The sequence below is a fragment of the Artemia sp. Qi Xiang Cuo genome, chromosome 18 (assembly GCF_049724085.1).
Source record: "Artemia sp. Qi Xiang Cuo chromosome 18, ASM4972408v1, whole genome shotgun sequence".
Taxonomy (NCBI): Eukaryota; Metazoa; Arthropoda; class Branchiopoda; order Anostraca; family Artemiidae; genus Artemia; species Artemia sp. Qi Xiang Cuo.
Window position 1 is genome coordinate 55,788,596 of NC_142811.1, and position 17,058 is coordinate 55,805,653.

Below are 17,058 nucleotides of genomic sequence, written 5' to 3' on the forward strand. Positions count from 1 at the left end.
GTCTGACTCGTAAAAACGTTAAAAAATTTAATATAAACAAGTTTTTGATACGTTTTTCAAAGTTTTTTTGTAACCCCCCCCCCCCTTGAGAAAAATCCTTTTGTACCCCCCCCCCCCCCCCCCGCTGAAAAAATCCTGTATACGACCCTGAATTGTATGTCCTCAGTATATCAATAGTATATAATGTCATTAATAAGTATAAGTCAAGTGGAAAATCAAAGCTACAATTTTTACTTATGAAGTGACCCGTGGTTTCTCAAAAACCGTTGACTGAAGTCGCTACCAAACCTGAAATTATACTATGTCTTGAGTATAGCCTTTTCTTATTTTTATTATATTATTATATTTATTCTTATCATTATTTGTTTTTATTATATTATTATATTTTATCTGTTATATTATTATCTTTATTTTTATTTTTACATATTATTATATTTTATCTATTTTTTTATTATCTTATTTTTATTATTCTATTGTATATTCGTGGCCATTGTCTTACTTTGTAAACGGAACTGCTATTGTGAGAAATGGTAGTAAAGTGAAGTTAGATTTTATACCCCATCACCTTTTTCGTCATTATGTGTATATTATCAGTATATAAATATTCTCAGGTTTCCCAGTATATTAAAGTTAGTAATTAGTAATTGAAATTATCAGTATATTAATAATACACCGCTCATGAATAAGTCAATTGAAAAATCAAAACCTTTTACGTAGTAAGTGACATGTGGTCTCTCACAAACCAAATTAGCGTGACTAGTCACTACTGGACCTAAAATTTAAGGGAGTGCCCATTTTCAAAAATCACGTACACCAGGTGACGTGTGCCAAGCGGGGCAGATGATTCACCCCCCTCCCCCCAACCGCGCATGGCACTCCCGGGGTAAGGCAGTGAGTCAGGAGATCCTGAACAACGCAGACCATTGGTCAGCATGCGAGAAAGTTTTTGTTTTAAAGTTACTGTAATAAGGGGTATAATATTCACTTTAGGTTTTATACAAATAGGATGTAATTGAAGTTTTCTGTTTGACAATGTTGTATCATTTTTCAAAATGTTCTTCATGTGTATTTCAGAATGAGTTGTATTGTTTGCGATGTCATGATAAAATGGGGATACCCATTTGTGGCGCCTGTCGACGACCAATCGAAGAACGTGTTGTTACTGCTTTGGGGAAACATTGGCATGTGGAAGTAAGTATAAGTGCCCTCCCCCTCTCTCTCGCTTTGTCTCTCTCTCTAGTTCTCCTACTTTTTTCTCTTGCTATTCCCCTTTGTTCTTTCTGTCTTCCAGTGTCTGTTTTATTTTTTTATTTTTTTTCTGTGCAAATATATGCTGTTTCTTGTATTAAAACGCTCTTTGCAGTAGATTTTGTAGATTTTGAGCTACTTTATTGTTCACCTACTTATTAACTTTTGTCCTTTCCTCCTTTTAGTTGCGTGTTTAGTAATTTAGCGGGGAGGAGGTAGTTTACTTTTGAATGAAAAAGGAAATGGTCATTGAATGGCAAGAATTGACAATCACTAATATTACTTTCTTGTTTTATAGTGGCATTGACAGATTGTCAAATATTGTCCTTTTCGGCCAACCGTCTAGAGCTAAACGAAAATCAAATCGTCCTTGGTTGGGGTGGAAGGATGTCGTAAGGAAAGACTTAAGGGAAATAGGAACTTCCTGGGTATAAAGACGGAAGCTTTGAATAGATTAGGATGGAGGGTGAGCGTGCGTACCTTTGTTGGCCGTAGGTGGCTTGGTGCTGCAGGGAGTTGTTAGTTGTGGTAGTAATATGTGTAATTTATTTTCTTATTTGATAAATTTGTCAAAAAATGTCAAAAATTCGCAGTTAGCACAATTATGATCCTTTTTGTCGACTTGCGACATTTTTTTGTAACATTGAATTTAAGTATACATGCTTGTAGGAGTAGTAGGCGCAACTTTTAAGCACATTTAAGATTTTGCAAGGTTAAAAAAAAAATTAAAAATGTCAGATCAAAAATGTCACAAAAAATTATCACTTTCACTGTCCTCTTTTTAATTGTTTGCCGTCGTGTTTTTTTTTTTTGTAACGCAATGAGTAGTGACTAAGTGGCTCACCCTAGCCGAGTGGAGAGCCACCTTGGTCGAGTGAATTGCACCCAGGACTTGCACTCTTATAACCTTCGGGACGTGGGAGTGAATTTTAGGAACCTGAATTTCTTCTGAATTACAAGTCGTATTGCAGCCGAGGGATGTAGATCCATAAGCTTTTGAAATTCAGGTGATTTTATTAATATAAACAAAACTCAATATGACAACAAGTCGTATGAAATGCTCGAAAAAGTGACCGGTTAAGTATTATTCATCCTAATTCATCATACCAATACCAAAAAAAGAAAAAGGAACAATAATAACAGTGAAGAAGGAAAAATAAGAAAAAAAAGGGAAAGACTAAAAAGAATATAGAACCTAATTATAAAAGTCAAAGCAAAAATTAATATATGAAAAAACCTTTTTGTATGGTTAAACTAACATAAAATTAAATAGGAAAAGGGTAATATTTTAATATATTTTATGCTGGGGCAGAAATTTTTAGTATTAAGTTGAAAAGGAGTTTCTTCTGGAATATAGCCCACATCATTAGCCTCATAATTTGTAATTTGAATCACTCTGTGTGTTTACTTCCCCTAGGAAGCTACACTTACAATCATTAGAGGAGGGATATTTGATTAGTGCACATTTTATTAGAATCGTGTAAAAGACTAATTTTATGCAATCTCACTGGCCCAAACCATTTTAGGTATTGTGTTGAAATCCCGATCTTATCAGGGTAACGTATTCCTGCATAGCTTCCGCGCATTTTCGCGCATTTCTGCGTATTTTCGACGTGTTACCTTAAAATTATCCCCATTTGAACGTTTTATTTGTTTATTTCCGCGTTTCAAGAGGAACCATACAGAAACATCGCTAGAAGAAAGAAAAAAGGCTAAAAATGTAGAAAAAAGATAAAGTATGTGAAAGTAAAGATGACAAGAAAATAACTATAGAAAGCGTAGATAAAGAAAATAAAATCCCTATGATTTTTTATGAGTTACCCACCAAAAAAGCATAATTTTATGTTAGAATTGCACAGCAACAACTGAAGTTCAACAACAAACAAACTGTAATTGACAGTATCTGTCAATTCTATCAAACAGAAACAAAATCAATAACTGTAGAAACTGTAGATGAAGCAAATAACGTCCCTTTGATTTTTTTCGACTTACCCACCAAAAAAAGTATAATTTTATGTTAGAATTGCACAGCAACAACTGAAGTTCAACAACAAACAAACTGTAATTGACAGTATCTGCCAATTCTATCAAACAGAAACAAAATCAATAACTGTAGAAAGTGTAGATGAAGCAAATAACGTCCCTTTGATTTTTTTCGAATTACTCACCAAAAAAGCATAATTTTATGTTAGAATTGCACAGCAACAACTGAAGTTCAACAACAAACAAACTGTAATTGACAGTATCTGTCAGTTCTATCAAACAGAAACAAAATTAATAACTGTAGAAAGTGTAGATGAAGCAAATAACGTCCCTTTGATTTTTTTCGAATTACTCACCAAAAAAGCATAATTTTATGTTAGAATTGCACAGCAACAACTGAAGTTCAACAACAAACAAACTGTAATTGACAGTATCTGCCAATTCTATCAAACAGAAACAGAATCAATAACTGTAGAAACTGTAGATGAAGCAAATAACGTCCCTTTGATTTTTTTCGAATTACTCACCAAAAAAGCATAATTTTATGTTAGAATTGCACAGCAACAACTGAAGTTCAACAACAAACAAACTGTAATTGACAGTATCTGCCAATTCTATCAAACAGAAACAAAATTAATAACTGTAGAAAGTGTAGATGAAGCAAATAACGTCCCTTTGATTTTTTTCGACTTACACAACAAAAAAAGTATAATTTTATGTTAGAATTGCACAGCAACAACTGAAGTTCAACAACAAACAAACTGTAATTGACAGTATCTGCCAATTCTATCAAACAGAAACAAAATCAATAACTGTAGAAAGTGGTAGATGAAGCAAATAGCGTCCCTTTGATTTTTTTCGAATTACTCACCAAAAAAGCATAATTTTATGTTAGAATTGCACAGCAACAACTGAAGTTCAACAACAAACAAACTGTAATTGACAGTATCTGTCAGTTCTATCAAACAGAAACAAAATCAATAACTGTAGAAAATGTAGATGAAGCAAATAACGTCCCTTTGATTTTTTTCGAATTACCCACCAAAAAAGCATAATTTTATGTTAGAATTGCACAGCAACAACTGAAGTTCAACAACAAACAAACTGTAATTGACAGTATCTCTCAGTTCTATCAAACAGAAACAAAATCAATAACTGTAGAAAGTGTAGATGAAGCAAATAACGTCCCTTTGATTTTTTTCGAATTACTCACCAAAAAAGAATAATTTTATGTTAGAATTGCACAGCAACAACTGAAGTTCAACAACAAACAAACTGTAATTGACAGTATCTGACAATTCTATCAAACAGAAACAGAATCAATAACTGTAGAAACTGTAGATGAAGCAAATAACGTCCCTTTGATTTTTTTCGAATTACTCACCAAAAAAGCATAATTTTATGTTAGAATTGCACAGCAACAACTGAAGTTCAACAACAAACAAACTGTAATTGACAGTATCTGCCAATTCTATCAAACAGAAACAAAATCAATAACTGTAGAAAGTGTAGATGAAGCAAATAACGTCCCTTTGATTTTTTTCGACTTACCCACCAAAAAAAGTATAATTTTATGTTAGAATTGCACAGCAACAACTGAAGTTCAACAACAAACAAACTGTAATTGACAGTATCTCTCAGTTCTATCAAACAGAAACAAAATCAATAACTGTAGAAAGTGTAGATGAAGCAAATAACGTCCCTTTGATTTTTTTCGAATTACTCACCAAAAAAGCATAATTTTATGTTAGAATTGCACAGCAACAACTGAAGTTCAACAACAAACAAACTGTAATTGACAGTATCTGTCACTTCTATCAAACAGAAACAAAATTAATAACTGTAGAAAGTGTAGATGAAGCAAATAACGTCCCTTTGATTTTTTTCGAATTACTCATCAAAAAAGCATAATTTTATGTTAGAATTGCACAGCAACAACTGAAGTTCAACAACAAACAAACTGTAATTGACAGTATCTGCCAATTCTATCAAACAGAAACAGAATCAATAACTGTAGAAACTGTAGATGAAGCAAATAACGTCCCTTTGATTTTTTTCGAATTACTCAACAAAAAAGCATAATTTTATGTTAGAATTGCACAGCAACAACTGAAGTTCAACAACAAACAAACTGTAATTGACAGTATCTGCCAATTCTATCAAACAGAAACAAAATCAATAACTGTAGAAAGTGTAGATGAAGCAAATAACGTCCCCTTTGATTTTTTTCGACTTACCCACCAAAAAAAGTATAATTTTATGTTAGAATTGCACAGCAACAACTGAAGTTCAACAACAAACAAACTGTAATTGACAGTATCTGCCAATTCTATCAAACAGAAACAAAATCAATAACTGTAGAAAGTGTAGATGAAGCAAATAACGTCCCTTTGATTTTTTTCGAATTACTCACCAAAAAAGCATAATTTTATGTTAGAATTGCACAGCAACAACTGAAGTTCAACAACATACAAACTGTAATTGACAGTATCTGTCAGTTCTATCAAACAGAAACAAAATCAATAACTGTAAAAAGTGTAGATGAAGCAAATAACGTCCCTTTGATTTTTTTCGAATTACCCACCAAAAAAGCATAATTTTATGTTAGAATTGCACAGCAACAACTGAAGTTCAACAACAAACAAACTGTAATTGACAGTATCTGTCAGTTCTATCAAACAGAAACAAAATCAATAACTGTAGAAAATGTAGATGAAGCAAATAACGTCCCTTTGATTTTTTTCGAATTACTCACCAAAAAAGCATAATTTTATGTTAGAATTTCACAGCAACAACTGAAGTTCAACAACAAAAAAATTGTAATTGACAGTATCTGCCAATTCTATCAAACAGAAACAAAATCAATAACTGTAGAAAGTGTAGATGAAGCAAATAACGTCCCTTTGATTTTTTTCGAATTACTCACCAAAAAAGCATAATTTTATGTTAGAATTGCACAGCAACAACTGAAGTTCAACAACAAACAAACTGTAATTGACAGTATCTGTCAGTTCTATCAAACAGAAACAAAATCAATAACTGTAGAAAATGTAGATGAAGCAAATAACGTCCCTTTGATTTTTTTCGAATTACTCACCAAAAAAGCATAATTTTATGTTAGAATTGCACAGCAACAACTGAAGTTCAACAACAAACAAACTGTAATTGACAGTATCTGCCAATTCTATCAAACAGAAACAAAATCAATAACTGTAGAAAGTGTAGATGAAGCAAATAACGTCCCTTTGATTTTTTTCGACTTACCCACCAAAAAAAGTATAATTTTATGTTATAACTACGCAGCAACAACCAAAGTTCAACAACAAACGTAAAAGAAGCCACCACGTCCCCCCTCCCCTTGTCGGTGCCGGATGATCAGAGTGAACAGTATAAATACCCTCTATGCCCTTCTCGTCATCCTTGGACAGAATTGTGCTGCATAATACCAAGAACAAAAGAATAATCAAAGCCTACTGTTTCTCAATCTGGGTTATTGTTTTGTACTCCTCATCGCAAAGTATCTAAGAGAAATGACAATTAAGTTCACATCCATGTGAAAATACTCATATTGAAGAGCTGCAATCCCAAGAAATTGTAAATTTTGGGAATAACAAGCTTCTTCCACCGCTGAAGGTCCAGGTCCACCTCTCCAGGTCCAAAAAGAAACGGTTAAAAATTAGGATTTGGTGATGGGAATGATCATATTTAATTTTATTTAAAGAGCTGAAATCATTGGCTTATTGTCTAATATCTAACGGCTGCACTGGTCTTTACCATCTCCCTTCGCTTGCTCTGGCCTGTTCTTGGGCCTTTGGCCTTGCAAATGTAACTCCAGAACAAATGCCAGGAATTGTCTCATTCATTAAAATTGTTCGTGGGTTCCCTTAGTCTAAAACATTCTTCCAGTTCCAAAGCTATAAAGTTCCATGTTGCAAGCTTTAATAGCTTAGCCGTAGCTATAAATTCTGCGGAGAGATTAACCAACGGACGCTTAAATTTAAACGAATTTAACAGAAATGAATTTTCCGATTTAAAAGACACAATGTTACCTAAATAATGTTTGACCTTTTGGGAGTTCCTGCAGTTAGTACCGAATTGACCGTTATCAAGCGTTGTCGGAAAAAAAAGATGTGTAATTCTATCTCATTGATTTTTCTTTTTTCAGCACTTTGTTTGTGCGAAATGTGAAAAACCCTTTCTTGGAAATCGCCATTATGAAAAAAAGGGACAAGCCTATTGCGAAACCCATTATCATCAACTATTTGGAAATTTGTGCTTTTCCTGCAACCAAGTCATTTCAGGTGATGGTAAGTACACCGGTTCTATCAATAGTTATCAATGTATCAAATGCAACATGCTCTGCGCTTTTTGTTATTTTGCAAGTTACGTTATTTACCTTACTTATCAAGTCATGTCCGGTGACGGTAAATAAACAGGATTTATCAACAGTTAACAACCTATCAAAAGCAATAAGTTCTACACTTATTGCTCCTTTGGAAGTTACGTTACTTACCAAGTCATTTCAAGTGATGGTAAGTAAACCGGTTCTATCAATAGTTAGCTATGTATCAAAAGTAATATGCTCTGCGCTTATTGTTATTTTGCAAGTTGCGTTATTTACGTTACTTGCCGAGTCATGTCAGGTGACGGTAAGTAAACCGGATCTATCAATAATTAGCAACCTATCAAAAGCAACAAGTTCTGCACTTATTGTTCCTTTGGAAGCTACGTTGCTTACCAAATCTTTTCAGATGACGGTAAGTAAATCGGATCTATCAATAGTAAGCAGTCCATCACTAGCAGCAAGTTCTGCACTTATTGTTCCTTTGCAAGTTGCGTTACTTGCCAAGTAACGTTGCGTTACTTACGATATTACATGAGGTAAGTAGATCTGATCAAGCAATAGTTAGCAATCCTTCAATAGCATTAAGCTCTTTATTTACGTTACTCGCGTTACTTACAAAGCGTTATGTTACTTATCAAGTCATACCAGGTGATGGTAAGCAAACAGGATCTATCAATATTTAGCAATCCATCAATAGCAACACGTTCTATGCGTATCTTTACTTTGGGAGCTACGTTACTTACTTCACTGCTAAGTAACGTTACGTCACTTGCCATGTCATATAAGGTGAAGGTGAGTAAACCGAATCTGTTAATAGTTAGCCATTGAAGGAAGGTAGTTCTGCACTTATTGTCACTTACCGAATTTTATGTGTAGATAGAAGGTTTTAAAGGTTAAAGTAAATGATCAACTTTAGATCGTCGGCTTTTAAACCCGATACAAAAATAACAAACAGCGAAACTTAGAAAACGATAAAAATGTAAGAAAATAAAATTTAAAAGACATAAATAAACCTATTTTAAAACGCTGTACCGTGTTCGTAGCTCCTTTATAAAAGAATATATTATATGTTATATAATATAGAATATAATTAAAGAATATATTATATAATATATTATTATGTGCCTATCGGGTTTTCATTGCTGTAATGAAAGCTATTTTTCTTCGCTGAAATCCAAGAGCTTGCTTGGGTAAAAGTTAAGAAAAAGCTAAACAAAAAATTAATAAAAAGTTAGTCACCTTTTAAGGTCGAGAAAACAGAAGAACAACAGCAAAAATATAAGAAATTTATTAGACCGATTCTAAAGCGCTGTAGTATATTTATACCAACATAAATTTTCCCCCTAAGATATTTTTGTTTCGCTTAAGAATTCTTGGCTAAAAGCCGAGAAATTGCGTGGATATTATCTAAGAAAATTAATCTTCTTACGGGAAGGAAAACGCGAATATAAAATTTCAGATTGCTTAGTGCTTATCTAAGTTTATAAGAAAAACTTTCGATTTCAGTTGGAAAAGCCATTCTTTCTAGAGGGGAAGTAGGTCATATAAATCGTTTTTCTAGATTATGTGCAGATCAGCACACTTTCTTCTTTTTTGTGCAACTTGATTTGTGAGAAAAAAAAGTCCTACTTGCATCAGCTGGCTTAAATACCCAACTTTTGACTGGTTGTTAAATTTTAATTTTCCGTGTATGTTTAATTGGTAAAAGGCAAAGGATACGTTATATCCCGGGAAGCACCCTAGACTTTATCTCAACGATCTTATCTGCGTTTTATGAGAATATTTTCTAGCTTTGACCGACTGTAAAATCTAGTCACAGTGTTCTTGTTATATCGTCATAGTGTTATTCTTCATGTTATATCGTGTTTTGACCGCTTGTTATATCGTGTTATAGCGCTCTTGTTATATCGTCACAGTGCTCTTGTTATATCGGAACGAAATGCTTCGTTCCGATACCCTAAAAAATAGAAATCACGTCAAGACCTATCATTCAAACCTCAATATATGGAGAATGGTTCGGAACCAAGGGTGTATCCAGGGTTTTTTTGGGGGGGGGGTGCAAAAATACTTTAAAAAACGCATAAAAAATTTGTTTATATGCATTTTTGTTACGTTTTATGAGTTGGACATTCTATTTTTTTTGGGGGGGGGGGGCAAACCTGGTGCCCCCCTCCTCCCCTGGATAGCCTACGGTCTTGGTCGGAACACGCCATTTCAATGAGACTCTCTCCAGGCTTAGCTCAAAAGCTTAGGCGTTTAACTCCCTGCTGTACGCAAAAAATTTAGTGTTTCCGTCTCAAAGACTTTTGTAAATAGTGAATCTGATAAACCATGGATATTCCAGTAATCAAATACCATGGTTGCAGTAATCGCTGCAGCTTAGTAAAGAGCGAAGTTCCGCCTATAGTAACTAAAAATTTTGAAACGCTTTTTGAAAAAAAAACTGTCAAGTGAGAAAAAAAGTGCCATTTCAAGCGGATTCAGAAATTGTAACTATAATTTAATCTTACTGGTAAACGTTTATTGCGAAAATAAACTATGGGAATTTCTAAAGAGCCCTGAAAGCCCCCGAAAATGGTTTCGGATCGAAATAAGAACTGCACAATTGGAATCACCATTGTCAAAAACCTTATACAGGAAAGGAATCCCTTGAACAACAAGCAAAATCCCTTTTTACATGGGTAGTACTGGTACGTTCTTTCTTTCTTTCTTTTTCCTCGTCAAAGAGCGTTGTCATCTTGAATCCATAATTGGTAGTTCCGGAGCTAGAGCGATTATAAACGAGATCACGTACCAACGTCTAGGCGCGTTGAAGGGGTTTGGTCAGCCGTTGACAAGCGATTCGAAAGGGGTTCGGAAAGACGCCTGAAAATGACATAAAAAAAATAAAAATAATAATAAAGAACTGTCGCGGAAAATAACAAAATGGAAAACGTCATCTTGCATCAGAACCGTATCTGATGACGGCGCCCAAGTCACGTCAGATGACGTTAATGCGTCTTTTTTTCTACCGAGACCGGATCGACTTTCCTAGCCCTAAAAAATCACGATGTAGAACAGTTACTTTCTGACTCTCCAGACGAAGGTGAAGTTACTATCTCTAAGTACGAAGGGTATAAAAAGCTATGCAAAGCCAGAGCACCAATTTTTTCATTTTATCCAGAACACCCAATCCATTTAATTCCCCTAAACATTCCCTGAAAGTTTACCTTTATGCCCTTAGCCTCAGTAGTAGTTGTTTGCTCTATTCATCGGAAAGCTGCTAGGTCCCCTTATTAACTCGTGTTCACGGAAACGTTAATGTTGCCTGAGGCGTAAGAACGGTGTCACCTTCTGCCAATGTTTCGTTCTTGTTTTGTATTAAGGTTTTAAGGCTCTCTTGTATGTAAAGAACCTTTTAAGGTTCTAGGAACCTTAAAGTTCCTTGCAAGTAAGGTCCCCTGTGCAAGTTACTGGTGTGTTATTTATTTTTTTTTTTTATTTTTTTTGTCATTTTTTTTTTTTTTGTTGATTTTTTTTTTCTCAATTTTAATGTTTTAACGTAAAAGCAATTTTTCTATAATTCGAGAGCTATTACTCAACTTTATCTATTAATCGAATTACATTTTTTAAATTTACTGACTGCGCATTTTCTTATAAAAGGAAAAAAATGAAAATCTATGAAAAAGGACTTTTTTTTTCCTATGTTTGAGCAAGTTTATATCATTCTCTAAGAAAATATCTCTAAAGATTCTCTAAGAAGGACTATTTTCCTCTGTTTTGAGCAAGTTTAGATTATTCTCTAAGAAAACATCTCTAATCATTCACTAAGGAGGACTTTTTTCCTCTGCTTTGAGCAAGTTTAGATCATTCTCTAAGGAAACATCTCTAAGAATTCTCTAAGAAAAAATCTCTAATCATTCTCTAAGAAGGGATTTTTTCCTCTGTTTTGAGAAACTCTAGGAAAACATCTCTAAGAATTCTCGAAGAAAACATCTCTAATCATTCTCTAAGAAGGACTTTTTTCCTCTGTTTTGAGCAAGTTTAGATCATTCTCTAAGAAAACATCTCTAATCATTCTCTAAGAAAACATCTCTAATCATTCTCTAAGAAGGACTTTTTTCCTCTGTTTTGAGCAAGTTTAGATCATTCTCTAAGAAAACATCTCTAAGAATTCTCTAAGAAAACATCTCTAATCATTCTCTAAGAAGGACTTTTTTCCTCTGTTTTGAGGAAGTTTAGATAATTTTTCAAGAAAATATCTCTAAGAATTCTTTTAGAAAACATCTCTAAACTTTCTCTAAGAAGGACTACTTTCCTATGTTTTGAACAAGTTTACATCATTATCTAAGAAAACATCTAAGTAATATTCGAATTCTGGCTTGGTAAATGGACACATTTTAGACTAATGTATATAACATTATAATTATCTTTTCTTTTCTGTTTATATTTCAGCTGTAGGGTTGTGAGGAAGTTCATGTTTAACAGAGATCATAAACCTTAATGGCCAAAAAAAAAATTAGCCAGCCACAGGGTTGAAATTAGTATACCAGGGGTAGGTTTTTTTTTTTTTTTTTGGTTGGGGTGACTTAGTTTCTTCTCTTTTTTACTAAAAAAAAACGTCAAAAGCTCCATCTTCATTTTTTTATATTAATTTTTAAAGTTTAATAAGTTCCATGTTTATTTACTTTTTTTAACATTAATTTTTAGGGTAAGATTTTATTTTAAAATTTTTATTTTCTTAAAGTTGCTTGTTTTAAAAAGTCATTTTTAAAGTTTAAAAAAATAAGTTCCATGTTCAATTGTTCATTTATTTTTCTTTTCTTTAATATTTATCATTGAAGCGAATCCTTTTTTTTAGTTTTCACTGCCTTGAATAAAGCATGGTGTGTGAATCACTTTGCGTGTTCTGTATGCGACGCCAAAATGTCACAGAAGACGAAGTTTTACGAGTTTGATCTTAAGCCTGTATGCAAGAGATGCTTTGAAAAATTCCCTGGGGAATTGAAGAAAAGACTCAAAAAGCAATATGAACAGGCTCCCAGGAAACCAAGCGCACAAGCAAACTGAACTGATTGTCTTCTCTTAATTTTAGCCTAGCTTTATTTAAAAAAAATAAGTTTGCTTCTTAGGTGTAGATAAACAGATTTTTTTTTTTTTTTTTTTTTTTTTTTTTTTTTGACTGATTTACAATTACGCATTGAAGGTTTTAAAACCAAACAGATTTTTGAAACGAAAGCTATTTGTCCATCCAATTCCTAGAAATATTGTGGTTGGCTTAGAAAAGCGAAAAGTAATATCTCTTTGCTCTTGAGAAAAGTCAGGCACGAATGTTAATTCATCAAAATATAGGGGGGGGGGGGCAAAACGTATTTTTCTTTTTAGAAATGAATCAGAATGCTGTTTAAGCATATGCCAAACTGAACTCCTTTTTTTAGCATTGATTTTATGCTAAAAAAAAAAAAAAAAAAAAAAAATTTGAAGCTATTAAACAGATGCACGGAGGAACAAGAGATCACTTAATTCGAAGGTGTTTAAGATTACTTGCAGTTTTGGAAATACAGGCCTCTATTTTTTCAATTAAGCCATATTCCAGCCGGTCCTTTGCTGTATCAAACAATAGAACTAAAGTGTATTCAAAGAATTCCAAGGAGAAATAAAGTTAGAAGAAGAAATAACATAGGATAAATAATAGTTTCTTGAATAATGCTTAATTTAAAAATAAAAATCATATAATAGACCAAAGAAAATGACCGGGGAAAAGATTTATACAGTCTTAAGCCTAAGTACAATAGCCTATCATAAAGACTAAAAAAGCACAGTTTTGGGCAATAGTCTAGATGATTGAAAGGAAGGTTTTTTGGCCCTTAAAATCTAGATCAGAGAGTGTGGGTAACATATAAGAGTGGAAACTGACGCTAGTGGGGAACACTAAAAAAAAAAACTATCAACGCCATCTAGCATCTGGTGACACTGCATTTTTTCAAGCTTTGTAACCATTTTTCTGTCAGGAACAATGATTAGACTCTTATTACTACACTAATTTTAACAGCTCCATAAATTAAATCAATTATTCTTATTATGACACTGAAAAAAATGGCAAGTGTCGCCAAACGATAGATGGCGTTGAGGTTTTTTTTTGTCGACGCTAGCGCTAGTTCCTACTCTTTTAAGTTATCCATACTCTTTGGTCTGGACGGCTAGTGATTTTTTTTTTTTTTTTTTGTGGTTCATGGTTTTGCTGCTTAAATATTTTTTTCTTATTATGTCTTCTCTCGTCTAATTTATTGTGTTCGTATTTTTTGTTTTTATTTTTTTTACATACTCTTAAGGAATAATATAATGGGCTTGCAAAAACATTTTAACGAACAAACCAATGGAAATAAAGGATTTTTACACAGAAGCCTTGGATAGTAATCTTCCTTTTTCTCTAGCTTGGGTCAAAAGCGGAGAGAAAAAAGAGATTGCTTTCTTGTATTTTAGTGTAAAAAGTGAGCTTTAATTTTATTGTTTTGACGGTTGTTTGATTGATAACATCTACTTTGGGGCAACTAAAATTAGACTGCGTGCTGTTAATGTCAGCTTGAGAACTTCCCAAATCAGTAATGCCTGCCCTACGTAATAGTAGAGTTTTAGCAACTCGTAGGTCAAACTTCCTCTAATTTACCTCCTTAGTCTTCCCAAAATAAAAACAATCAACTTTGAATCTACGGATAAAATATATGTTTAAGGAAGTCATTTGGTTGGGTAATATCCTTGCCACTTTCGAAATCTAAGACAGCAGTCCAGTGGCTTGGACATTGGGATTCGACCTGTTAAAGTCAAAATACCTCTTGTCGTTTGGTACAAATCCCCTGGGACAATTCCATCCTCACTGGAAATTTTTCACGGACGATTTTGCCTTAAAAGTTCTCTTTCGCATACTTTCATTCGAAAAGACTGTAACCTTTCTCATCATGCCGAAAATCCCCTCCCTCGCCTGTTGGTAAATTTTTCCCGGAAATCCCCTAAGATTAAAATTTCATTAAAATCAAGGGGGGAAAATGTTAACCGGCCCCTCACACTAGTTACAAATTGTAAGTCAACATAACTTTTATAACATAACGGCAAATTAAAGATTTAAAAAGTATGTTAAAAGATCTTTAAGCTCGAAGTTTCATTGTTTGAACTGACGTATTTTGTCAAGCCAATTACCATATGCCACGTTATTGGAGGGCCAAATAGCTCCGCCTTTGTAACCCCCGTGTGAAATTCTATGCTATTCTATATATTCTCTTACAAGTGTTCTAAACCAAAAGTCAAAAAGGAGAAATCTTATTCAATTATTTGGTTGTTGACTGTTTTTGTCATGGTTATACGCGTGATTAATCCTTTTTTACTTGGAACGTTTTGGAACGATTTAACTTGAATATCGAACGTTTCTTGGAACTTCAGTCAGCTGTCCTGATTCCTTTATTTAACAAGAACTTAGTGCAGGTCCGTGTAATTATGGACAGAAAAATAAAGTAAATTAAGTGGTAAATCCATTCATTGCAAACCAGGGCTTCTACTCCTTGAAATTTTCTTGAAGATATTGGGATTTCAGTGTTGAGCATGGGATTTTGGAGTTTAAGTCCTGAGCTTGGGCTTTAGGTATTTCAGTCTTGAGCTCTGGATCTCAGAGTTTAAACCCTGTGCGAGGGTTTTGGGAATTTCAGTCTTGAGCTAGTGGTCTTCGAGTTTCAGCCCTGGGCTTTGGGATTCGGGACTTCAGTCTTGAGTTGGGATCTCGAGAAAAATCTATATATTAATCATTATAATCTACATAATTATTTTTTAATACCCTTGGTTTTCAAATCCCATAAGTTTTCACAAGTGAATCTCAGGATATTATGAAATTCTCAGTGGTAAATTTGTAATTACTGAAAAAGTTATGTCTCATTTACAGAAGGTACGTAAGCGCTGACTACCCTTAAACTAAGTATATTGGCCTGTGTTTTTCCCTGATCAGGGTAATATATATTGCTTTAACCTTTTCTTGCAAAATTAAGCTCAACAAAATGACTCGGGAACCCGCAAAAATATTTCAATCGGAAGTCTTTAGAAGCTTTATTGAGATAGAATGGGGGGGGGGGGGGATAAAAAAAAGTGTTTCTCCCATAAAAGTGCCATTTTCTCTGAATGTCACGAAATTTTTTGCTTTATATGTACTTGTGATCTTTAAGAAGGGACAGGGCAAATATCTTTCGGCTGGGCAGGGTCTCCCTGTAGAACAAAAGAGGGTGTTGTGTGTATATTTGAAAGTTTTTTCTAGTTGCTCGTTTTTACAGGACCAGATTGAATAGATGCGGGGCCTGATTAGATTTTGCTTTAAATTTAACATCTGATTTTTGTTAATTTCTATGGTATCGTGGGGCCCATTCAAATGCGGGGCCCAATCGTCCTTAATCCGGCCCTGCGTGTTTATCTTTACCTATCTTCATATATTTTCATTATGAATGCTGTCATAATTTGCACAATTGTCATTTTGTCGCTATTGTGAATTTTGTTGTAGTGTAAAGTTATGTTGTTTTAATATCAGCTGTGAGAAGTCAGATCGATTGAGAGCCGAAGCCTGCGAGTTTTGCAATTGAGATCGCTTGGTGACTTTATTTTAATTATCATTATCTTTTATTTATTTTTCAGTTAATTATCATATATTTTAATTAATTTAACATTTTTATTTTAATGTATCAACCATTTACTGAGGTAATGTCTAGTTTTTTTTCTACGTTTCAGTATGCATAATCAGATTAAATTCATGTTAGTATGAGCCTGGTTGCATAACCCTCCCCTCCCCCCTCCCCCCCCCGACAGAAAATCTTTTGATGACCTACATGTCGTTTTGTTAATATTTAATGTTTAATTTTGTTCTTATTCAACTACACTTAATTTTGGAAATCAAGTTCTAACTTTTTTTTCTTTTTTTTAGTTGTCATATTTAATCTTTATGTTTAGGGAATACCCTCAATAACGTGCTAAGCTAAGGTAAAATTCCACCAACTGGAAAAAAATGGACTTAACCGATTTGGCTTTTGAACTGTTCTTTTATCACTAGCAATAATTCATTTTCTACCATTGTAGTACTACTAATCTAGTCTTGAGATAATAAATTTGTTTGAAATGCTTGAAGGATATTATATTGAATGTTTATGCCGTTTTGTTTATGAAGCAAAATATTTCCGTACAATCTAATGTGTGCCTTTGTGTTGTTAATCTACTACTTTTGGACTGATCGATGTTATAGCTTTATAAGTAACTCAATAAAACTGTGTTAGATTGAAGTCTTCTTGAACCCTTTCACCTAACTTTGCCTTCTGAGAAGATCAAATTTTCGAAGATCCAACTGATCAGCATGGGCAAAGTTATCAACACCATCTAATGTTAGGCGTTTCTAATTTATTTATTTTTTCAAACCTCGTATTTTTTCTAGAGATTACTACACTGAATTTGATCATTACACTATTTTCGCCCCATTAGTACCG

General features: G+C 33.6%; 1 protein-coding gene across 3 annotated transcripts in view; it reads left to right on the top strand.

The window, feature by feature from the left end:
* Window positions 1-16,851, top strand: part of stck (LIM zinc finger domain containing stck) — a 72,282-nt gene extending 55,431 nt beyond the window's left edge. For all 3 annotated transcript variants that reach the window (XM_089104400.1, XM_089104401.1, XM_089104399.1), the window contains 3 exons: window positions 1,075-1,191; window positions 7,397-7,538; window positions 12,417-16,851. In XM_089104400.1, the coding sequence (XP_088960526.1) occupies window positions 1,075-1,191; window positions 7,397-7,538; window positions 12,417-12,625 (468 nt within the window). In that variant the 3' untranslated portion in view covers window positions 12,626-16,851. The remainder of the gene's footprint in view (window positions 1-1,074; window positions 1,192-7,396; window positions 7,539-12,416) is intronic.
* The last annotated feature ends 207 nt before the right edge of the window (window positions 16,852-17,058 follow it).